Source organism: Pholcus phalangioides, unplaced genomic scaffold (genome assembly GCF_987345545.1).
Source record: "Pholcus phalangioides strain wild (caught in Gottingen) unplaced genomic scaffold, Ppha-v1.0 ptg000003l_1, whole genome shotgun sequence".
Lineage (NCBI taxonomy): Eukaryota > Metazoa > Arthropoda > Arachnida > Araneae > Pholcidae > Pholcus > Pholcus phalangioides.
Window position 1 is genome coordinate 41,106,913 of NW_028301596.1, and position 25,354 is coordinate 41,132,266.

General features: G+C 41.0%; 1 protein-coding gene across 1 annotated transcript in view; it reads right to left on the reverse strand.

Annotated features, from left to right (window-relative positions):
* Positions 1 to 25,354, reverse strand: part of LOC149088613 (uncharacterized) — a 92,916-nt gene that overhangs the window by 63,164 nt on the left and 4,398 nt on the right. The window contains exons 2-8 of the mRNA XM_089252131.1: positions 20,394 to 22,607; positions 19,304 to 20,017; positions 15,820 to 17,163; positions 14,146 to 14,958; positions 3,808 to 9,378; positions 2,606 to 2,797; positions 479 to 664 (exon numbers count right to left, since the gene is read on the reverse strand). Of these exons, the coding sequence (XP_089108257.1) occupies positions 479 to 664; positions 2,606 to 2,797; positions 3,808 to 9,378; positions 14,146 to 14,958; positions 15,820 to 17,163; positions 19,304 to 20,017; positions 20,394 to 22,607 (11,034 nt within the window). The remainder of the gene's footprint in view (positions 1 to 478; positions 665 to 2,605; positions 2,798 to 3,807; positions 9,379 to 14,145; positions 14,959 to 15,819; positions 17,164 to 19,303; positions 20,018 to 20,393; positions 22,608 to 25,354) is intronic.

Sequence of the window (25,354 nt, forward strand, 5' to 3'; positions counted from 1 at the left end):
GTTCATTTCATTGTTTGTGATTCACTGCTCCACACACACGCACGCACAAAAACATGTTTCAAGTTGCTAAGGAAATTTTAATGATTTTAAGGTATGAGTGGCTGCTGATTTTAAAACTGGTATTGGGGTTTAGGCAAATTAGCTCTAGTTTTTGAAATAATGCACTAGAGTTGATATGACGAAACCAACGCCAGACTTGGAAGCAGCACCTTCAACATAAGGGAGTGTGAAAATAGTGCGTCCGTATTTCTGGTTCTGGAAACATGCGTCGTCTTCGATTGGTAAAAAAAACGGAATTTCAAGCTAAAAAAAACAGAAATTCGTGTGTTTTACTAATCGGAGCCGCACGGGTTTCCAGAATCTGAAATACGGACGCGCTATGTTCATACCCTAACTCTAGAATCATTGAAAAAAATCTTCGGGAACAAAATCAGTGTTGATCAGTGTAATCAGAGCTTTCACCGAATGTATACATTACCATCTCCGCAATCCTTGGGTAAGACGCACGATCCTTTGCTGTTCCGCACGTAACCTTCTTTGCAGAAGCATCCTGGTACACATTGCCTGGTGCACGTTTGAGGTTTGTCAGGGTTTCCGCAAGTTTTGGTGCAAGCTGATCCACAGGGTGAATAAACTTCATTCTTGTCTCTGCAGGTTGGTTGAACTATATTGGATTGAGGAAAGGAAAGACAGAGAGATTTCTCCATGTTTTATTTCGTGCAATCAAATTCCAGAATTATTATAAAATTCTACACGAGTTGAAAATACAGTAGATGCCACTTATTAAAATCAGAAATAATGTTATCGTTCTGGTATTGTTATCACGTGTGGGCATGGAACGGACCAATTCATAGCATGGGAGAGAATTCATTTTTTTATGCTATCAGGATTTGTTTTGTGTTATCAAATATTTTATCCCCCGAAAGTTTTTCCCTTTTTCAATATTTTGAAACAGATTCATTTTTTCCCCTGTAAGTTATCGTTATCAATCTGCAAGAAAGAGGTCAGAAGGCTGATAAGAAATTTCCGTTGCTCAGGTTCGCAAATATATCCCTAATAGACACTATGTTCCATGTACGTGTGGCGCTTCTTTTCGATTTCTTTGCTATAGTGAACGAATGTGTAAGGTAAAAAAAAGTCAATTTCTTCAGTTCATGGTAAGAGTTTCTTAAAACTGGTACATACATTCTCAGATCCTCACCTGGAAATCTTTTACTAGGAATATATGGAACGTACCGTACATTATAAAAATGATCGTAATTCGTAATACACATTACGCCATTGTTTCTCAACCTTTCAGAAAACAAGGACCAGTAAAATATCTAAAACAATTCGACAGGCCCTTTGTGTCCCGTATTACGGGACATTCCTTTAATTTTCGTTGTTCCGTTTTTTTTTAATTTGTGATAATTACCAAAGTCGAAGTGCTTAGAGAGTTTTCATATTATAAATTATATTATGGCAATCATGGTAGAAATTATAAATATTCATCTCACATCTCAGGGTTAATGTTTCTGCCGCAATTTTTCCAGAAAGTTTAATTACCATCTGTGATTTTGCTTACCTTTGCCAATGTTTGTTTCAATGACAATTTCCAATTTCCCGTATTTTACAGATTATTATTTAAGATTTTAATTTACCGTAATTTTGTCAATGAAATATAATCATTTGAATATTTTTTTTACTCAAACACTATACAATTTTGTTACCTGCGATTTGTAGCAGCCATTTATTTTCATTATATAACCCCCTTCACCAATTTTTGCAGCAATTAGCAAAACGCATTTAAAGCAATAAATTTGAATTTTTTTTCAAAATCTAGTTACCCGTATCTACATTCCCGTATTTAAGATAGCAATTTCCTGCATTCTCCTCTATAATGTATGGTTGATGTAAGTATGAGGGTAATTATTTTATTTGAACTCACATATAGATTCCGAAATTGTCCAATTCGCGAATTGGACAATTTCTATTTAACTTTTAACTTTCCTCCGTTTTGCGAATTCGCATATCTCAGTGAATAAAGTATTGCTGTTGAAAACATGAAATTTCTTGTTGGCAACAGAAGAGACAGGGCAACAACGTTTTAACTGGGTTTTGGGGCACACGGGGACTGCATAAAAAGTTAATTTTTCATTTTAATAATTATACAACCCCCTTGATACATGACTGTCATATCTGACTACACGTAATTTGGAAACTTTCTCTAATTAGAAGTATACCTCTAGGAACAGTTCTTACCTTAACAGTTCACCTGTAAAACGGCATAGCCCCTGTTTGCTATGCACCCAGTACAGCCATATACGTTGGCGATAAAACACAAAATTGAATTTTTTTTTGCCTGCCGGACTGTCTTACATTAGCGCATCGATATTTTTAAAAGGATCTCTGGCCTGTTCAAAAATTAGCTGGTCAAAGCCCGAATCGTTCCTGAAAATTGGACTGTGACCAAACCTCTCGGCCGTTTCGAGAATTGTCCGCACTCGGGGGTTTGGCAGTAACATATCCATAGCAAAAAGAGATCAAAGAGATACCAAATTCATACATCAAATGCATGGTATTAAACAAAATGTGTATACATAAGTAACAAATTCTGATTACGTACTGTCTTTACATTCAGGGAACGGCACGCATTTTCCATCTTTCGTCTTCACCAAGCCGTCCTTGCAGAAACATCCCGGTTTGCATATCTGTGGGCATCTTATGGTGTCTCTCCTGCCATAGTTCTCGCAAGTGTTTCTGCAGCTCGGTATACAGTCATAGTACCTCTCGTCTTCACCACATACCGGTTCGGTATCTATGTTAACAAGAAAACAATTTTAATACTCTATTTAGTTGTACAATAAACAGCCACTCCCTGACTTTCGGAATTTACGAGTTTAGAACCGCATTATTTCAAGCAAGGGAAAATATTCCTAATTGGAATTTGAAGGGTAGCGGGACCGTACAAAAATTTTGATTTTTTTTAAATTTTTGACTCGCTGTATTTTTTTTCTCTCAAAATTGGTACAGGGTAATTTTTGAACACATTATGAGCATTTTTGAAATTGAAACCATACTACTACCACAAACGGCTGATGAGATAAATGCCGCATTAGTACTTAAGAGACACTCCTTATACCGATCGTTATGTTTTTCACTTGGTGATTCCCGTGAAATTAGAGTCGAATCCCATTATAACGAACTCCAAGAGACCGGAAAAATTACTTCGTTATAAAAGAATTCCAGGTTTTTGCATTGTTCCTTTATAAACGTATCTGGGAAATTAGAAAAGTGTTCGTTAAAACGAGATTTTTGTGGTATTCGTTAAAATGAGATTCGACTGGATCATTCCCACGTTCTAGAAGAAACAAATGACCAATAAACAAACCCTATTGACCAATTAGAAAATCTCATCTCTACTAAACTGCTCGTATTCTATTAGGTGAGTTACACATTTTTTTGGCGGGAACTTTTAGAGTATAAGATGTGCGGCTCTCTTTCATTTTCACCCGATTTTCTTTGAAATTCAGAATAAAAATTAATATAACGTTAAACTTTATATCCCACGTGATTTTTCCTGCCACGGGAGTGCTCACAAGGATAGAGGATGATGATGGTGATTGTGAGAATTGTGATTTTTTTCGTTTTTGAGTGGCATGGGGTTAACTTTTGTGGTTAACTCCTATGTTTGCCGATTTTTATTATAATTTCATACTGAGTGGCTTATCAGAATATATCTATCAATGCGAAATGCATTGTTTAAAATGGTTTGATTTGAAATTTATGAGTAATTGAGATTAAGACAATTTAATATTTCATCAGGACCATTATCAGTGGGACGTCTTCCTTTCGGCCGTCTACCATCCGGACCATCATCAGTGGGACGTCGGCCCCTTGGCCGCCTTCCATCAGGACTGTCGTCATCATCAGTGGGGCGTCTTCCTTTCGGTCGTCTTCCATCAGGACCGTCATCCTGATCAGTGGGGCGGCTTCCTTTCGGCCGCCTTCCATCAGGACCATCATCATTGGGACGTCTGCCCTTTGGTCGTCTCCCATCAGGACCATCGTCTTCATCAGTGGGACGTCTTCCACTAGGACTGTCATCATCGTCAGTGGGGCGCCTTCCTTTCGGCCGCCTTCCATCAGGACCATCGTCGGTGGGACGTCTGCCCTTTGGTCGTCTTCCATCAGGACTGTCATCATCCCCATCAGTAGGACGTCTGCCCTTTGGCCGTCTTCCATTAGGACCATCGTCTTCATCAGTGGGACGTCTTCCTTTCGGCCGTCTTCCACTAGGACTGTCATCATCGTCAGTGGGGCGCCTTCCTTTCGGCCGCCTTCCATCAGGACCATCGTCGGTGGGACGTCTGCCCTTTGGCCGTCTTCCATCAGGACTGTCATCATCCCCATCAGTAGGACGTCTACCTATTGGTGACCTATCGTCGGGTGAGTCTTTGTCACCAGGACGTCTTCCTTTAGGTGACCGGCCATCAGGGAAATCCTTATCTCGTGGACGTCTTCCTCTTGGTGAACGTCCATCGGGTGAATCGCTGTCTGGACGTCTTCCTCTTGGTGACCTTCCGTCGGGTGAATCATCATCTGGACGTCTTCCTCTTGGTGACTTTCCGTCGGGTGAGTCCTTATCTCCTGGACGTCTTCCTTTTGGTGAGCGACCATCAGGTGAATCATCTGGACGTCTTCCTCTTGGTGACCTTCCGTCGGGTGAATCATCATCTGGACGTCTTCCTCTTGGTGACTTTCCGTCGGGTGAGTCTTTATCTCCTGGACGTCTTCCTTTTGGTGACCGACCATCAGGTGAATCATCTGGACGTCTTCCTCTTGTTGACTTTCTATCGGGTGAATCATCATCTGGACGTCTTCTTCTTGGTGAACGTCCGTCGGGGGAATCATCATCTGGACGTCTTCCTCTTGGTGACTTCCCGTCGGGTGAATCATCATCTGGACGTTTTCCTCTTGGCGACTTTCCGTCGGGTAAATCTCTACCTCTTGGTCGTCTTCCTCTTGGTGACCTACCGTCAGGCGAGTCTTTGTCTCCTGGACGTCTTCCTTTTGGTGAACGTCCGTCGGGTGAATCATCATCTGGACGTCCTAGTTTTGGTGAACGGCCGTCGGGTGAATCATCATCTGGACGTCTTCCTCTTGGTGACTTTCCATCGGGTGTGTCCCTATCTCTTGGACGTCTTCCCTTTGGTGACCGTCCATCCGGTGAATCATCATCTGGACGTCTTCCTCTTGGTGACTTTCCGTCGGGCGAGTCTCTATCTCTTGGTCGTCTTCCTCTTGGTGAACGTCCGTCGGGTGAATCATCATCTGGACGTCTTCCTCTTGGTGAACGTCCGTCGGGTGAATCATCATCTGGACGTCTTCCTCTTGGTGACTTTCCGTCGGGTGAGTCTCTATCTCTTGGTCGTCTTCCTTTTGGTGACCGACCATCAGGTGAATCGTCATCTGGACGTCTTCCTCTTGGTGACTTTCCGTCGGGCGAGTCTCTATTTCTTGGTCGTCTTCCTCTTGGTGAACGTCCGTCGGGTGAATCATCATCTGGACGTCTTCCTCTTGGTGAACGTCCGTCGGGTGAATCATCATCTGGACGTCTTCCTCTTGGTGACTTTCCGTCGGGTGAGTCTCTATCTCTTGGTCGTCTTCCTTTTGGTGACCGACCATCAGGTGAATCGTCATCTGGACGTCTTCCTCTTGGTGACTTTCCGTCGGGTGAATCATCATCTGGACGTCTTCCTTTTGGTGAACGTCCGTCGGGTGAATCTTCACCTGGACGTCTTCCTCTTGGTGACTTTCCGTCGGGTGAATCTCTATCTCTGGGTCGTCTTCCTCTTGGTGATTTACCGTCGGGCGAGTCTTTGTCTCCTGGACGTCTTCCTTTTGGTGACCGATCATCAGGTGAATCGTCATCTGGGCGTCTTCCTCTTGGTGACTTTCCGTCGGGTGAGTCTCTATCTCTTGGTCGTCTTCCTTTTGGTGATTTACCGTCGGGCGAGTCTTTGTCTCCTGGACGTCTTCCTTTTGGTGACCGATCATCAGGTGAATCATCATCTGGACGTCTTCCTCTTGGTGACTTTCCGTCGGGTGAGTCTCTATCTCTTGGTCGTCTTCCTCTTGGTGAACGTCCGTCGGGTAAATCATCATCTGGACGTCTTCCTTTTGGTGACCGACCATCAGGTGAATCGTCATCTGGACGTCTTCCTCTTGGTGACTTTCCGTCGGGTGAGTCTCTATCTCTTGGTCGTCTTCCTCTTGGGGAACGTCCGTCGGGGGAATCATCATCTGGACGTGTTCCTTTTGGTGAGCGTCCGTCGGGTGAATCTTCATCTGGACGTCTTCCTCTTGGTGACTTTCCGTCGGGTGAATCTCTATCTCTTGGTCGTCTTCCTCTTGGTGATTTACCGTCGGGCGAGTCTTTGTCTCCTGGACGTCTTCCTTTCGGTGACCGATCATCAGGTGAATCATCATCTGGACGTCTTCCTCTTGGTGACTTTCCGTCGGGTGAGTCTCTATCTCTTGGTCGTCGTCCTCTTGGGGAACGTCCGTCGGGGGAATCATCATCTGGACGTGTTCCTTTTGGTGAACGTCCGTCGGGTGAATCTTCATCTGGACGTCTTCCTCTTGGTGACTTTCCGTCGGGTGAATCTCTATCTCTTGGTCGTCTTCCTTTTGGTGATTTACCGTCGGGCGAGTCTTTGTCTCCTGGACGTCTTCCTTTTGGTGACCGATCATCAGGTGAATCATCATCTGGACGTCTTCCTCTTGGTGACTTTCCGTCGGGTGAGTCTCTATCATCTGGGCGTCTTCCTCTTGGTGACTTTCCGTCTGGTGAGTCTCTATCTCTTGGTCGTCGTCCTCTTGGGGAACGTCCGTCGGGGGAATCATCATCGGGACGTGTTCCTTTTGGTGAACGTCCGTCGGGTGAATCTTCATCTGGACGTCTTCCTCTTGGTGACTTTCCGTCGGGTGAATCTCTATCTCTTGGTCGTCTTCCTCTTGGTGATTTACCGTCGGGCGAGTCTTTGTCCTTTGGCCGTCCTCCTTTTGGTGACCGATCATCAGGTGAATCATCATCTGGACGTCTTCCTCTTGGTGATATTCCGTCGGGTGAGTCTCTATCTCCTGGACGTCTTCCTCTTGGTGACTTTCCGTCGGGTGAGTCTCTATCTCTTGGTCGTCTTCCTCTTGGTGAACCTCCGTCGGGTGAATCATCATCTGGTCGTCTTCCTGTTGGTGAGCGTCCGTCGGGTGAATCGTCATCTGGACGTTTTCCTCTTGGTGACTTTCCGTCGGGTGAGTCTCTATCTCTCGGTCGTCTTCCTCTTGGTGAACCTCCGTCGGGTGAATCATCATCTGGACGTCTTCCTGTTGGTGACTTTCCGTCGGGTGTGTCCCTATCTCTCGGTCGTCTTCCTCTTGGTGATTTTCCGTCGGGTGAATCATCATCTGGACGTCTTCCTCTTGGTGACTTTCCGTCGGGTGAATCTCTATCTTCTGGTCGTCTTCCTCTTGGTGATTTTCCGTCGGGTGAGTCTCTATCTCCTGGTTGTCTTCCTCTTGGTGATTTTCCATCGGGTGAGTCCCTATTTCCTGGTCGTCTTCCTGTTGGTGAACGCCCGTCGGGTGAATCATCATCTGGACGTCTTCCTATTGGTGACTTTCCGTCGGGTGAGTCTTTATCTTCTGGTCGTCTTCCTGTTGGTGAACGTCCGTCGGGGGAATCACCATCTGGACGTGTTCCTCTTGGTGACTTTCCGTCGGGTGAGTCTTTATCTCCTGGTCGTCTACCTGTTGGTGAACGTCCGTCGGGTGAATCATCATCTGGACGTCTTCCTCTTGGTGACTTTCCGTCGGGAGTGCCTCTATCTCCTGGCCGTCTTCCTGTTGGTGAACGTCCGTCGGGGGAATCACCATCTGGACGTGTTCCTCTTGGTGACTTTCCGTCGGGTGAGTCTTTATCTTCTGGTCGTCTACCTGTTGGTGAACGTCCGTCGGGTGATTCATCATCTGGACGTCTTCCTCTTGGTGACTTTCCGTCGGGAGTGCCTCTATCTCCTGGCCGTCTTCCTGTTGGTGAACTCCCGTCGGGTGAATCATCATCTGGACGTCTTCCTCTTGGTGACTTTCCGTCGGGTGAGTCTTTATCTCCTGGTCGTCTACCTGTTGGTGAACGTCCGTCGGGTGAATCATCATCTGGACGTCTTCCTCTTGGTACCTTTCCGTCGGGTGAGTCTTTATCTCCTGGTCGTCTTCCTGTTGGTGAACGTCTGTCGGGGGAATCATCATCTGGACGTGCTCCTCTTGGTGACTTTCCGTCGGGTGAGTCTTTATCTCCTGGTCGTCTTCCTGTTGGTGAACGTCCGTCGGGGGAATCACCATCTGGACGTGTTCCTCTTGGTGACTTTCCGTCGGGTGAGTCTTTATCTCCTGGTCGTCTTCCTGTTGGTGAACGTCTGTCGGGGGAATCATCATATGGACGTGTTCCTCTTGGTGACTTTCCGTCGGGTGAGTCTTTATCTCCTGGTCGTCTTCCTGTTGGTGAGCGTCCGTCGGGTGAATCATCATCTGGACGTCTTCCTCTTGGTGACTTTCCGTCGGGTGAGTCCCTATCTCCTGGTCGTCTTCCAGTTGGTGAACGTCCGTCGGGTGAATCATCACCTGGACGTCTTCCTCTTGGTGACTTTCCGTCGGGTGAGTCTTTATCTCCTGGTCGTCTTCCTGTTGGTGAGCGTCCGTCGGGTGAATCATCATCTGGACGTCTTCCTCTTGGTGACTTTCCGTCGGGTGAGTCCCTATCTCCTGGTCGTCTTCCTGTTGGTGAACGTCCGTCGGGGGAATCATCATTTGGACGTTTTCCTCTTGGTGACTTTCCGTCGGGTGAGTCTTTATCTCCTGGTCGTCTTCCTGTTGGTGAGCGTCCGTCGGGTGAATCATCATCTGGACGTCTTCCTCTTGGTGACTTTCCGTCGGGTGAGTCCCTATCTCCTGGTCGTCTTCCTGTTGGTGAACGTCCGTCGGGGGAATCATCATTTGGACGTGTTCCTCTTGGTGACTTTCCGTCGGGTGAGTCTTTATCTCCTGGTCGTCTACCCGTTGGTGTACGTCCGCTGGGTGAATCATCATCTGGACTTCTTCCAGTTGGTGACTTTCCATCAGGGGAATCTTTGTCGCCTGGACGTTTTCCTGTTGGCGATTTTTTGTCGGGTGAATCTTTGTCCCTGGGGCGTCTTCCTTTTGGTGACCGTCCGTCTGGAGAGTCTGTATCTCCCGGACTTCTTCCAGTCGGTGATTTTCCATCGGGTGAGTCTTTATCACTTGGGCGTTTTCCTGTGGGAGATTTACCACCTGGAGTTTTCTTATCTCCTGGTTTTTTACCTATATGGGGTTGAAGGATATCAGTACACATTCCAAGAGACATTGTATAGTGTGAAGTAAGATTAAATTCATTACCTACTTATACGTTCATTCTACAGTGAAAATGGTTGATGATGACATGAATTCGATGTGAAGTGAGTGTGCATTTTTTTTTTTTGTAATGAAGTTTATTGTAAAGACTAGAAAATTATACATTTATTGTAAATTTTTTTTCTCATGTGTATTCTTGATTTCATTCAAATATTTTAGTTGATGTTGTTGTGTATGACTTTCCAAGTTTTATGAAAGTTTCGCATCGTCATGCGTCTGCAAACGAAATGTATTGCTATGTTAAAAATGTCAATGGCTTGGAGGGACTCGACATTTTTTTTTTTTTTGAGTGGAATAAATTAATAATTTTAAGTACATATATGTATGCATATTATCATATGCATACGAATATATATCATACTTGCAAAGGAACTATATCATTATTTTAAAAGTTTGAATGATTTGGGAGGCTCGGCATTTTTGTTTGAGTGGAATGAATTAATAATTTTAAGTACGTATATGTATGCATATGATATGTATTTATGATAAAATTAATAATTTTAATTTTGTTACCATTTGGGCTTACTGCTTGTGCTTACTGCAATGCTGACGGCGAATGTCAAACACAGCACATTATTTTGAATAGGATATTGTAATTCAGGAAAAAAATAATTAAGGGGGTTGATGCACTCACAATTTACAATTTTTAAATTTTTAAATGCTTTAAAATTTGCCATTTAAAATGCGTCTAACTGTTTTTGTCCTACCTGTAACAAAAAATATTTTAATATAAACACTGGTGGCAGGCATTACACATGGTAATGTTTGTAATGTTTTTCACTAAAATGCTTTTTTCTCAAAACTATGTTTTAGATAAAAAACATTTTTTTCGAACACCACTAATTCAAATGTCTTGAAACTTCGTTTCTCTCAAACACTGGTGTTACATAATTTGACCCGGGGATCTTTTATCAAAACTATTCAAAAAAATTTCGTGGCGCAAATTTAACCATATGGTAAAAATATGGGTAAACTTTAGTGATTTTTGAAAACGTTGCATGTCGTTAAAGTTAAAATTCAAGAAAACAATAACCATCAATTGAAATCCTAAAAGCTCGTGTTAAAGTATATAACACATAGTGTTGAGTGATACAAAAAGTTTCAAGAATGGTAGTGTTCGAAAAAATGTTCCTTATCTAACAAAAAAGAACCTGCCTCCTCCTTTTTTCCCTTTTTTTAGCTGACATTGAAAAATCTTTTTGTCAGCCTCATGTCCATCGCATTTCAATTAATAACTCCACTGAACTCAACATCCTCCTGTACTCAGATGATATTGTAATACTGGGTGATTCAAAAATACAGTTGCAAAAAAAAAAAAATCAATCTCCTTGACTCATACTTTAAATCTAACCACCTTACTGTTAATTTAAACAAAACAAAAATTGTTGTATTTAGAAAGTCTGGCCGTCTCTCAAAAAATACCAACTGTTTTTGGGGTAACGTTAAACTCGAAATAGCCAGAAGCTATGTCTACCTTGGCCTCCCTTTTTAATCTTCAGGAAAATTTTCATTAGCAGCTAATTTCATGATTAAAAAGGCTTTCGCGGCCATGAACCAACTACTTGACTTACTGCGTAGCTCCAGAAACCCCTCGCTGTGTGTGGCATTCAAATTATTCGATAGCCTTGTACGATCTACTCTATGTTATGCTGCACCAGTTTGGGGTCTCTTCTATGCTGATATGCTGGAAAGGGTCGATACGAGTTTTCTGAAAAAGTTATTAAATCTAAGCAAATATTGTCCTGGTTATCTTGTTAGACTTGAGCTTGGTCGCCACCCCATTGCCACTCAAATGTTTAACAAACTTATCCCGTATTGGCTTAGGCTTCAAAAAATGGACGAAAATCGTCTACCAAAAATTTGCTTTCTTGAACTCTGCCGGCACACAGATTTTTAAAACTGGGCAAATTCAGTCAAGACCCTTCTGAATAACTGCGGTCGTACCTGATACCTGGTGTACACCCACTCCTTACCTCACTCCAGTAGTTCTAACATCCCTTACTAATAATTTTACTGATATCTCTCTCCAAGAAGACAGATCTCGATTGTCTGCTTCAACATTATTTCATTTTGCCGATAATTTTGAATTTTCGCTGTCCCTACAGTCTTACCTTCTCTTCAATCTCCCCTTGGTGGTCCGTAAGAATATGGCCAGGCTTCGCCTTTATCCTTTTATACTTTATACTAACAAAGGTATATTGCACAAATTTAACCCTGATGAACCTTGTCAGTATTGCAATCAACTAAATATCTACAATGATCTTCTTCACCTTCTTAAGCAATGCACATTCTTTGCCCTTCAAAGACATACTCATATCTCTAAATACCTTCGCAATACCTACTCCCGATCAAACTTTTATCTAATTTTTAGCAACCCCTCTCCTTCTAGGTGTCTACATTTTTTCCGATTTATCGAGGATGTATCAAAAATTGCATTTTTCTTGGGGCAGTAGTTTCGACGCCCTTTCTGTTGTTGATTGCTCCCCATCTCTGCCCATGCGCCCAGATAACATTTTATTTATTTATTTTTTTCAATCTATCTGGATTCGAAACTATATTATGCATGTATATTTTTTGTGTTCAAACCTTATGCATTTGTTTCTGTCTCATGTGTGTATCTCCAATAATTTAATCACTAATATTTGTACTTGCCATCCACTGGTGTACTGATAGGCACGATTGTGCAAATCATTAAAGGTTCAGTTCAGTTCTAACAAAAACTTAGTTTTGAGAAAAACGCGTTTTAGTGAAAGACATTAGCATATGTAATGCCTGCAACCAGTTTATATTAAAATATTTTAAAAATATTTTTATTACAGGTTGAACAAAAACTTAAACACCGTTAGTCGCAGAAAATTTCACATAGTACAGTATTCAAAAATTCAAAAATTTCAAAATGTGTTTTTTGGGAAATTGGCGTGCACCAACCCCCTTAAAGAATTTCGGGCGAAAATAAGGATACTTTGTTGCGCAAAACCCATAAAAAAAAACTCGAATTTTTTAACAAACTAATTTCCTAAAAGGTTTACGATAATTCTGTGAAAAGAAAAAAAACTTTTACAAATTTTTGATTTGTGGAGAGTAGCGATGGAGTATTTCACAGAAGTGATGTTAGCATACAAAATGACAATTTTTGCAAGCAATTTTTTGCAGCGGTCAAGTCACCTTTTCATGTCGTACCCCTGTGTCAGGAAAGTTTTCTGACAAAGACGAACCGGGAATCGAACTCTCGACACCTCTAAGTGAGTGAGTGACGCAGTGAGTAAGTGAGTGAGTGAATGATCTAGTGAGTGAGTGAGTGACCCAGTGAGTAAGTGAGTGAGTGACCCAGTGAGCAAGTGAGTGAGTAAGTGAGTGATCCTAAAGATAGAATGATCTAGTGAGTGAGTGAGTGATCCTAAAGATAGAATGATCTAGTGAGTGAGTGAGTGATCCTAAAGATAGAATGATCTAGTGAGTAAGTGAGTGATCCTAAAGATAGAATGATCTAGTGAGTGAGTAAGTGAGTGACCCAGTGAGTAAGTGAGTGATCCTAAAGGTATGGCGGAAAGTTTTAATAATGACGCTATTAGGATAAATTTGGATGATACGGAAGAAATTACAAATTGCTGATGCACAATAAAAAAGAGTATATTCACAATAATTCCATTAACTCTATGTCTTATTCAGAAACTTCTAATGAAACGTTATAAGGAATAAAAAATAACAGAATTAATAGATTATAAGGTAAGTGGATACGCGATGTATTAACCATCTAAAATGTTCAAAATCATCTCCTGTTATCACTTTGATGTTATAAAAAACATTGTTGATCATTAGTAAGCAATGGATTATTTTTTTATGATGAACTAGCTGTTACCAGCGACTTCACTGGTGTGGATTCTGCAATCCCAAATTTAATCAACGATGATTTCCTCCCATACAACTTTAACACCACATGATCCCCATGGGTGTGATGACCTTTCAAAAATCCCGTCTTAGTGCGTATCTATATCTATAGACTGTATATAAAATAACGTCCTCGCACACTCACTCACCACATACTCACTAGGCCACTCACTCACCTACTCACTAGATCATTCACTCACTCCTCTACCACTGACTCAGTAACTCAATCGTTCACTCCCTCGCTGACTCCCTCGGTATTAAACATATTCTATGAATTTACGGAAAATGGCACGGAGATGATGCTCATGCGGAGTTGCATTGGAATCATTCATTACGTTTTTCATTTAATGCGGGATCTTCTCGTAATACTCGTAGGTCTCAGCAAATTCTTACCTACTTCTTAGTCATTTGTCAGGGAATTTTATATTAATGATCATTAAATAATTTACGTAAGAGTGTAATTTCAAAATATATTTTTTACAGGATTAAGTTTGCAAATGATTTTCATATATATCTATATATATATATATTTTAAGATGCTATGTCCGTCTGCGCGTTAAAAAAAACATTTTTGTACTTCCCATCGCATCTCTCTCAGCGATCTCGTGTTTGGTTTTTTCTATCTCTCTAAATGCGCATGTTTGAGAAAACTGTACTTATGGGATATTGTTTTCAAATAAATATTGCAATTAATAATATTTGTATTGATTTTTTACCAAAACGGCTTGTAGTACTGTGGCGGAAGTTTATATTTTTGAAAAGAAAAAATAATTTGAAAATGCAACTCACTTGGTTTAGTTCCGTCTGGAGTTTTATCTGTGGGTTTTTGTTTCGAGGGAGTATCATCGTCATCATCATCATCATAATATTCATAGTAGTAATCATCATCATCATCAGGCTTATCACTTCCATCTGGTTTTTCACCTGGTCTCCTGGTTTTTCCAGTCGGTGACCGGCCGTCGGGGGAATCCTTATCCCCAGGTCGTCTTCCCGTAGGTGACTTTCTGTCGGGTGAATCTTTATCATCAGGGCGCCTTCCTTTCGGTGACCGTCCATCAGGAGAATCCTTATCCCCTGGTCGTCTTCCTGTTGGTGATTTTCCGTCTGGCGAATCTTTATCACCAGGGCGTCTTCCTGTTGGTGATTTTCCGTCGGGCGAATCTTTATCACCAGGGCGTCTTCCTGTTGGTGATTTTCCGTCGGGCGAATCTTTATCACCAGGGCGTCTTCCTGTAGGTGATTTTCCGTCGGGCGAATCTTTATCACCAGGGCGTCTTCCTGTAGGTGATTTTCCGTCGGGCGAATCTTTATCACCAGGACGTCTACCTGTTGGAGATCGTCCGTCAGGTGAATCCTTATCTCCTGGACGTCTATCTGTAGGCGATCCATCATCAGGGGAATCCTTATCTTTGGGACGTCTACCTGTTGGGGATCGACCATCAGGTGAATCTTTATCACCAGGACGTCTTCCAGTTGGTTGCTTACCGTCGGGTGAATCTTTATCTCCTGGCTGCCTTCCATCAGGAATATCTTTGCCTCTAGGACGTTTTCCTGTTGGCGATTGTCCGTCGGGATAATCTTCATCAGTTGGTTTTCTTCCACCTAGGAAAAATTGCATTTTTATACCATAGTATATATTGCATAGTTTTTAATATTATGCCTTATAATATGTAAGTAATGTATCAATGATACGATTTTAATAAAGGTATATATAATATGCCTTTCAATATACGAATATGCGATATTCTGAGAAAGTAATATTAATTGAGATATATTCTGTGACATTTAATATATATATATATATATATATATACATTTTTTAAAATTTTCTCCATTATGATTGTTTCCCCTCTTTCCGTGATAAAGAGGCTAATATAACATTTCAAAGATTTCACTTGGAGTAGTAGATCTTACATAATCATCTATCGTACAAATTATATATTTTGCACCATGTATTTGCATATAAGTTATCAAACTCTCCTTTGTCGAATGAAAACAATGAAGTTTAAAATGAAATGCAAACTGAGAAAATTATGGACGCTTATACAAATTATTTGCAAACAAATGAACTTGGTGAAGAACAATAAAATGAAAAAATATATAATATTCCTATGCACAATTATTGTTGTAGGTGAAAGGAAGAATTTTAAGAACCCCCCCCCCACCTCCACCAGCTGAGATTATAGTGTTATTTTCGAGTGCAAAATGTAAACCCTTCCAGAAGAAAATAACTTGAAACCCCCCCCCCCCACCTTGACAGAATACTGCGTACGCCATTGTGTACAATAACATCCTTTCAAGGCATTTCAAATATCCAGAGCAATTTTAGAAAATACGTTGCTTTAGTAATGATCTATAATTAGTTAACGTATATGGTATTGATTTCAAATATAACATTGAAAAATACTGTAATCTAACACTATCATTCAGGAAAAAGAAAATACAACTAATTGGTTTAGTTACCTGGTCTCTTTCCTGTAGGTTTTCGTTTCGGGGGTGTAGAGTCATCTCCATCATCATCATAATACTCGTCATCCTCTGGCGTATCTTCTTCTGGAGTGTCACCAGGTCTTCTCGGTTTCTTGTTCTTACCAGTTGGTGTCTTCGGTTTGTCTTTTGTCGTTGGTGAATCATCGTCTTCGTCTGGAGTCTGACCAGGTCTTCTCGGTCTCTTGTTCTTTCCAGTTGGGGTCTCCGGTTTGTCTTTTGTCGTTGGTGAATCATCGTCTTCGTCTGGAGTCTGACCAGGCCTTCTCGGTCTCTTGTTCTTTCCAGTTGGGGTTTTTGGTTTGTCTTTTGTTGAAGGCGAATCATCGTCTTCATCCGGAGTCTGACCAGGTCTTCTCGGTTTCTTGTTCTTACCAGTTGGGGTATCCGGTTTGTCTTTTGACGTTGGTGAATCATCGTCTTCGTCTGGAGTCTGACCAGGCCTTCTCGGTCTCTTGTTCTTTCCAGTTGGGGTTTTTGGTTTGTCTTTTGTTGATGGTGAATCGTCGTCTTCATCCGGAGTCTGACCAGGTCTTCTCGGTTTCTTGTTCTTACCAGTTGGGGTATCCGGTTTGTCTTTTGACGTTGGTGAATCATCGTCTTCGTCTGGAGTCTGACCAGGCCTTCTCGGTCTCTTGTTCTTTCCAGTTGGGGTTTTTGGTTTGTCTTTTGTTGATGGTGAATCGTCGTCTTCACCCGGAGTCTGACCAGGTCTTCTCGGTTTCTTGTTCTTACCAGTTGGGGTATCCGGTTTGTCTTTTGACGTTGGTGAATCATCATCTCCGTCTGGAGTCTGACCAGGTCTTCTCGGTCTCTTGTTCTTTCCAGTTGGGGTCTCCGGTTTGTCTTTTGTCGTTGGTGAATCATCGTCTTCATCCGGAGTCTGACCAGGTCTTCTCGGTTTCTTGTTCTTACCAGTTGGGGTATCCGGTTTGTCTTTTGACGTTGGTGAATCATCGTCTTCGTCTGGAGTCTGACCAGGCCTTCTCGGTCTCTTGTTCTTTCCAGTTGGGGTTTTTGGTTTGTCTTTTGTTGAAGGCGAATCATCGTCTTCATCCGGAGTCTGACCAGGTCTTCTCGGTTTCTTGTTCTTACCAGTTGGGGTATCCGGTTTGTCTTTTGACGTTGGTGAATCATCGTCTTCGTCTGGAGTCTGACCAGGCCTTCTCGGTCTCTTGTTCTTTCCAGTTGGGGTTTTTGGTTTGTCTTTTGTTGAAGGTGAATCATCATCTTCATCTGGAGTCTGACCAGGTCTTCTCGGTCTCCTATTCTTACCAGTTGGCGTCTTCGGTTTGTCTTTTGTTGGTGAATCATTGTCTTCTGGATATTTGTAATCATAATAATATATTATTGTGCATTATTGTACTTAATTGTGTAAATAAGTTATTACAATTTCAACCCTACTGACAAATTTTCCTTTAAAAAAGATATCAGTAGGGAATGTAAAATGTGGAAGCTCTGCTACTGGATGATGGGCTTGCATGAACAAAAATAAGGGATAGTGATATTGTTATTTAAGGGGATTTATAAACAGTGATTGAAAAATATCTGCAATGTGTGAAACCAATTCAATGAATTTAAGAAAAATTTTGAGTAGATAAAGCTTATGCAGGAAAGCATTAAAACCACTTATATTGCGTTTATCTTTTAATGCGGAAACTTCTCGAAATACTCATGTAGGCTTAGCAAACATTTTAGTATTTTGTTATTAATTTTATATTAATGATAGTTATAAGTTTTAAGTAAGAGTATAATTTCATAACATATTTTCGAGGATTGCGCTGACAAATGATTTTAATATACAGTGCAACATCAGTTAACGGGAGTAAATCGTTCCGTCATCGTACTCGTTATCCGAATAGCTCGTTATTTGAATAGACGAGGACAATGGTTCAGGACGATTAACAGACTGACTATTTTAGAGAGATATAGATGGCTTCTTTTTTTTCAATGTATGCAAGAGGGCCTGGGTTCGAGTCCCGGCGGAGATGTGATGACTTTTCTTTCCGAGCTCACCTCAGCATAATATCCGGAAAATAACCGTTTCCTAGACTGACTATTGTTTGAGAACTTGTTCTTTTTGCGCGACTTTCAAAAAGAACCTTATCCAATGACACTTGTTTTCACCTCTTTTTTAGGTTTTCTGTTAAATGAGAAATTGCAGTGTTCGTTGGACAGATTCATTGCTCGCACACTGTTACAGCTTTATTTGTGTGGTCTTTTCTACAGATTTCTGCACAGATTCCCATATTCCACACATCTCTCTAATCTCATTTCATGTGAGGGACTTTTCCTTACTTCTCTCTTCCCCGGAAGAGATACCATCCATAAACTTTTGCCGGTGTGTGCAAAAGCGATCCATCACTTCACCTACCGTCAAGTCATAGATATTTTCCACCACTAGTTCTTGAATGCAATGCTCGTGCACCTCTAGTCCATGGTCTTCTCCAAGCACACAATCTCTTCAACAAGTAGCGGCTCTTGTTCATGAGCTAGCCCCCCCCCCCCACCCGAAGTCACATTCAATATTGCAATATTTAATTACTGGCCGAATTAAGATTTGAATTTATTTTCTAAATTTTTCTATATTATTTCCTCTTCTGATCCTTTAGTTTAGAAATATCAACCATAAAATTTATGAAAAAAAATTTTCTTGTATGTTTTCTGGACTTTCCATAGAAACAACATTAAAATCAAAACAAAAAAATTAAAATTTTATTCTTCCGTAAAAATAGGTAATTTAAAAAAATAAAATTTATGGCATAAGTGCTGAAATGAATGAAATTTTTGTTTTGCAAATCAAGTTTGGTATCTTATGCATTCAAGAAAAAAAAATCAAGTGCTATCATGATAGAAAAATATTTTTTTCTAATTAATAAAACTGATGTTCCCAATTGGGAACATTGGCCGTTAAAAGGTTAATGTGATTTATATCCCACATACGCATGGCTGCAAAACTACATCTAGTTTTGTATCGTAAATATTCACACTCGCACGTGTGTTCATTTTCCTAGTCAGGCATGCTTACTGCAGACTATAGAAGACAATATTATCCACAATTCCATAACAGGCGTGTGAGGGGAAAGCAGAAAACCATCAGCTCAGTTGTGACAATGAAAATAAATAAACAATGCACAGTTTGCGAATGGCTCGTTAACCGAACCGCTAGTTAACTGAAGTTCCACTGTAAACATATTTTCTAACTGTGATATCTCCGTCTAAGCTTCAAATTTAAAAAATTGCATTCTTATTGTCTCCATCACATCTCAGCTTTCTTGTGTATGGGTTTTTTTTTATCGGTCTAAATGCTCATGTTTGAGAAAACTGCACTTATGGGATATTTTTTCAAAAAAATATTGTAATTGATAACATTTGTAATCATTTCTCCACAACAGCTCGTAGAACAATGGTGAAAATTAATATTTTCGATAGACAAAATAATTTTTAAAATGGCACTCACCTGGTTTAGTTCCTCCTGGAGTTTTATCTGTGGGTTTTTGTTTCGACGGTGTATCATCATCATCATCATATTCATAATCATCATCATCATCATCATCATCATCATCGGGCTTATCTCCATCTGGTTTTTCACCTGGTCTCCTGGCTTTTCCTGTAGGTGATCTTCTGTCGGGAGAATCTTTATCACCCGGACGTCTTCCAGTCGGTGACCGACCATCAGGTGAATCCTTATCTCCTGGACGTCTTCCTGTTGGTGGTTTTCCGTCGGGCGAATCTTTGTCTCTTGGGCGTCTACCTGTAGGTGATCGATCATCAGGTGAATCCTTATCTCCTGGACGTTTTCCTGTTGGTGATCGTCCGTCAGGGGAATCTTTATCACCGGGACGTCTACCTGTAGGTGATTGATCATCAGGTGAATCTTTATCTCTTGGACGTCTTCCTGTTGGTGATCGTCCGTCGGGGGAATCTTTATCATCTGGACTTCTACCTGTAGGTGATCGTCCATCAGGGGAATCCTTATCTCCTGGCTGTCTTCCGTCGGGAGAATCTTTGTCTCGTGGCCGTCTTCCTGTTGGTGACCTTCCATCCGGAGAATCTTTATCTCCTGGACGTCTACCTTTAGGTGTTCGTCCATCAGGTGAATCCTTATCTTCTGGCCGTCTTCCTGTTGGTGGACTTCCGTCTGGAGAATCTTCATCAGTTGGTTTTTGTCCACCTAGGAAATTGCAGTTTTATACCAATAGTTTTTCATATCATGCCTTTTAATATGTGAATAATATATTAATAAGACGATTTTAATACAGATACGTTTAATGTACCTTTTAATATGCGATATTCTGAGAAAGGTTTACTGTGAGGCTTTTAATAAATTTTTTTCTTTTATATTTGTCTTTTCTTTGTGATTAGAAGGGTAATATTTCTCATTACAAAGATTTAACTTATATATATATATATATATATATATATATATATATATATATATATATATATATATATATATATATATATATATATATATATATGATTATAAAATATTATAAACTAACAATATCGTTCAGGGAAATTAAAATACAACTGACTAGTTTACATACCTGGTTTCTTTGATTCAGGAGATCCCTGGTCAGGAGATTTTCCCCTTTGATTCTTTCCTGTCGGTCTTCGTTTCGGGGGTGTAGAGTCATCTCCATCGTCATCATAATACTCTTCATCCTCTGGGGTATCTTCGTCTGGAGTCTGACCAGGTCTTCTCGGTCTCTTGTTCTTTCCAGTTGGGGTCTCCGGTTTGTCTTTTGTCGTTGGTGAATCATCATCTCCGTCTGGAGTCTGACCAGGTCTTCTCGGTCTCTTGTTCTTTCCAGTTGGGGTCTCCGGTTTGTCTTTTGTCGTTGGTGAATCATCGTCTTCGTCTGGAGTCTGACCAGGCCTTCTCGGTCTCTTGTTCTTTCCAGTTGGAGTTTTTGGTTTGTCTTTTGTTGAAGGCGAATCATCATCTTCGTCTGGAGTCTGACCAGGTCTTCTCGGTCTCTTGTTCTTTCCAGTTGGGGTCTCCGGTTTGTCTTTTGTCGTTGGTGAATCATCATCTCCGTCTGGAGTCTGACCAGGTCTTCTCGGTCTCTTGTTCTTTCCAGTTGGGGTCTCCGGTTTGTCTTTTGTCGTTGGTGAATCATCGTCTTCGTCTGGAGTCTGACCAGGCCTTCTCGGTCTCTTGTTCTTTCCAGTTGGGGTTTTTGGTTTGTCTTTTGTTGAAGGTGAATCATCATCTTCGTCTGGAGTCTGACCAGGTCTTCTCGGTCTCTTGTTCTTTCCAGTTGGGGTTTTTGGTTTGTCTTTTGTTGTTGGTGAATCATCGTCTTCGTCTGGAGTCTGACCAGGTCTTCTCGGTCTCTTGTTCTTACCAGTCCTTGGTTTGTCTTTTGTTGTTGGTGAATCATCGTCTTCGTCTGGACTCTGGCCAGGTCTTCTCGGTCTCTTGTTCTTCCCAGTTGGGGTCTTCGGTTTTTCTTTTGTCGTTGGTGGAACATCGTCTAGTGGATATTCGTATTCATAATAATACATTATTGTGCCATCATCAAGAGTCTTGGTGTAGTTTTTGGTTGTGATCTTGTTAGGTTTTGTCCTGGGTACATCTTTGCCATCAGGTGATTTATCTCCTGGCTTCCTAGGCTTATCTCCAGGCTTTGATCTGGGAGTTTTTCCCCTGGAAGGGTTCTTTCCGTCAGGTCGTCGTCTTTGGGGTGATGAGTCATCATCATCTAGTGGATATTCGTATTCGTAGTAATACATAATTGTACCATCGTCTAGGGTTTTGGTGTAGTTCTTTGTCGTGATCTTATTGTCCTTTGTTTTTGGAACATCTTTTCCACTTGGACTTTTGCGTTCAGGTTTTGTTGGCTTCTTCTTTCCTCCGACAGGTTTCTTTCGTGGAGAGTCTTCTACCTTTCTTTCTGGCTCACCATCTGGACCGTATGCATATTCGTAGTAATACATTATCGTACCATCATCCAGAGTTTCAGTGTAATTTTTTGTGGTGTACTTGTTTGGATATTTATCTTTCCCTGGACTGCTCTGGGAATTCTGTACGGGTTCATCTTCATACACGTACTCCACTCCACCATCCGGAGTGTCTTTCTCAAAAGTAAAGGTTCCAGATTTTGAGGATGAACTAGTAGAGCTGCTTGACGCGGCCTTATTTTCGGCATAATCACTTTCGAATGACATTTTTGTTTTTGATGGTGAAGAGTCATCATCTGGTGAATCATTTTCCGAGCTATAACTATACTTTTTGCTACTTTGTTTACTACTGCTGTAACTGGAACTTTCGCTACTGCTAGTAGATTCTGAATAGCTGCCACTGAACCTATCACTTCCTCCGGGAAAGCGTCCAGGTGACCAGCCATTTTGTGAAACCGATGAGTCGCCATCAGGTGAATTCGATGAGCCACCTCTTGGTGATCCGTATGAACCACCGGACATGCCTCCAGAGCCACCACCTGGTGATCCAGATGGACCCCCTGACATGCCTCCAGCGCCACCACCTGGTGATCCGGATGAACCCCCTGACATTCCTCCAGCGCCACCACCTGGTGATCCGGATGAACCCCCTGACATGCCTCCAGAGCCACCACCTGGTGAACCAGATGAACCCCCTGACATGCCTCCAGCGCCACCACCTGGTGATCCAGATGAACCCCCTGACATGCCTCCAGAGCCACCACCTGGTGATCCGGATGAACCACCGGAGTTTCCTCCAGAACCTCCTGACCCATAGCTTGGGTAATTGCCATCATAATACTGATAACTGTAGTCTGAAAGTAAAGTGAAAAATTATTCACATTTAATGACAGTTCTTTCATAATCAATACATTACGGCTTTAGTATCGAATGTAACAGAGGTGAATTTTAAAAGAATAGTACATATAGTCCTATAGTAACAGGACTCACTGAAATACCAAGTATGTAACGTTAACCGTCAATGACCCACGAATTACTCAACATGCCATTCCCTTGAGAAAGAAATGAATCCGGTGCATCCTGTTACCAGTACCTTTCAAGCTAGTTGTTTTCATGTGTTTGGCAAATTTATGAAGTTATTCTATTTTTACTTTCCGTTATTTCATTCGTCAAGTCCGTGGGGTGATAATGACCCCATCTCACCATTTGCGTAAGAAAATTTTGTCTGACGGCTGGGATCGAAATTTCATCTCGGAAGAGCACTAATTTTCTCGATAACAATTTCAAATTTAAGGTGAAACATTGGATATCCGAGGTGAGTATGAGGATAGTTAGTGAATTGTACGCAAGATCTGTGTGATCAATATGCCACAGTATTGTTTAGGAGTACTGTGTTTCCGACTTAGTTATAAGACTAATTTTGGTGATTGTGTGTATGTGAAAATATAGTACATATTATTTTAGTTTGTAAATTTTATTTTCCGAGTATATTTAAATCATATCTGTTCAGTTTTTAATCGTGAAAATTTCGTTCAAAAATTTAATATATAATTTAAATTTTTTTTAAAAAGTCACGTATCCCTCCATTTTTTTCGCATGTGTGTCTCAATAAAAGAAACTTTTTGGGAAAGCAATTATTGAAATGTGAAAAATTATTTGGTGAACTAATTGACGGATGAATGAAGGCATGTAAAAACCCATTGCGTTTATTAGAATTTCATTTGTTGATTTTTAAAATGCATTAATACATGCTGGAGTCAAAATGATCTCATGGCGCCAGTTAAAAATTAAGTAACACGATTGATGTTACTTTTGGTTGTGAAAACTTACATTCTTCGTTATAGCTGAGCTGAATTAAAGAACCGTAGTGCCCACCGATGTATCACCAGTGATTTACTACCCTTATCACTTGAGGCAGAACGTGACGGTTCAACTATCGGTAACAGCTAGATTTAGTTTTGCTGAATGCATACTACTGATGATTGATTGATGATTGCAGACTCTATCGACTGGTGTCATTTTGAGAAGACAGTTTCCAAGCCAAAGAGCTGTATGGAATTGAAATTCCAGGGTAGTTTCAGTTGAAGTAGCCACGATCCAGTAGAAGTGCATTGAGCCGTTAAAAAGTCGCGCCGAAGAGGGCAATAGGCCTACAACTGTATACTATTCAATAATTACACTTCATGCATAGTTATGAAAAAATGAGGGCAGGTGGCAGCACACTATACAAATCATTCATTACACAGAAACAAACTTCACGGAACGTTCACTACACGCAAGCACACACATTCCAACATGTACCAATTCGTCAAAAGTTCCTCAGAGGAATATGGACGAGGTAAATGCCTGGTTAATAAATTCTGGGGCTGAGAAGAACCAATTTTTATGGGATGTTTAAGTTCATATCATTTTATTTTAGGTTCGATAAAATTTAATATTGGAATAAATATATCAATTGAAAGCGCAACTTCGAAAGCAAAAACGATTTTGTAATTATACGCTGCAGTGGCTGTCATTAATATTTGTTTCATGCGTCTAAAACCCACGAGCAGTGACATCGCTGAAGAGATGGTAAAGAAGTTATGGACGTTCGGGAAAACTAAATGCTACACTAACGACGAAAAAAACTGACTATTTTAACTGTTTAAACTGATGATAATAATTAGTGACTCTGATAAGGGACGTACTTGAAAGATTAAGCTGCAGAAAATTCGGGCATTCCTCATTGTTTAGGCTTCCAGACGGAATATAGATTTATTTGACGTGAACCTAACGCGAAGTTTGTTTGTGTAATGCTCACTGTATAGTACTGCCATCTGACATTTATTTTTCTAACTAGGTGATTGTAGTGATTAATGGTTTTACCATTGCAGGCTTGTTGCTCGAGACATTAATGGGGAGATCGGCTCGCGTTCGCACCTCGAATTTGGGAACCAGTTAGGTCTGACTGTCAATACACTGCCCTCTGTTCAGAGTATATCCTCTAAGGGAAGATGTTCGTTTCTTCTGTAGCATAGTGGTCTAGTGCACTCTTCCGAATTGTGAGGGGACGGTGGTTTAATTCCCTGCAGAGGCAGATGAATTTTCCCTACAGAGTTCATCCTCATATTAATCAATTTTCTAAACCTCTGTAATAAGATCAATCATTTCTCACTGAGAAGTTGCAAGTGAAGCTTTAAAAGTTGGAAATTCTTCGAAATCAAAGCTAAACGAATAACCATACAAGCTGTCACAAACTGTTTGCATAGTGGATATCCCTGCAACTGTTAACTTTCGAAACATACTTTCACTTGCCAAAAGTTTACAAATGGCGCGCTGTTACTTATAACCACAAAATTTGTTTGAGTCGTTCACATTGAAAAAAATGAAGAAATTTACTTTTTGTACATTCTCTGTGTGCTCAAAACCGATTTAAAAATCTATTTCCCTGTCTCTTCTGAGGCCAACAACAAAAGAAAGTCCACGTTTCTATGTGCAATATTCATTGAGATATTCGAATTTGAAAAACGGAAGAAATTTGGGGAAATAGCAGCGTTAATTACGAAAAAACCGTTTTATTCGCATTTTTAACGCTGTTTTTCCCAAATTTCCTTCCGTTTTT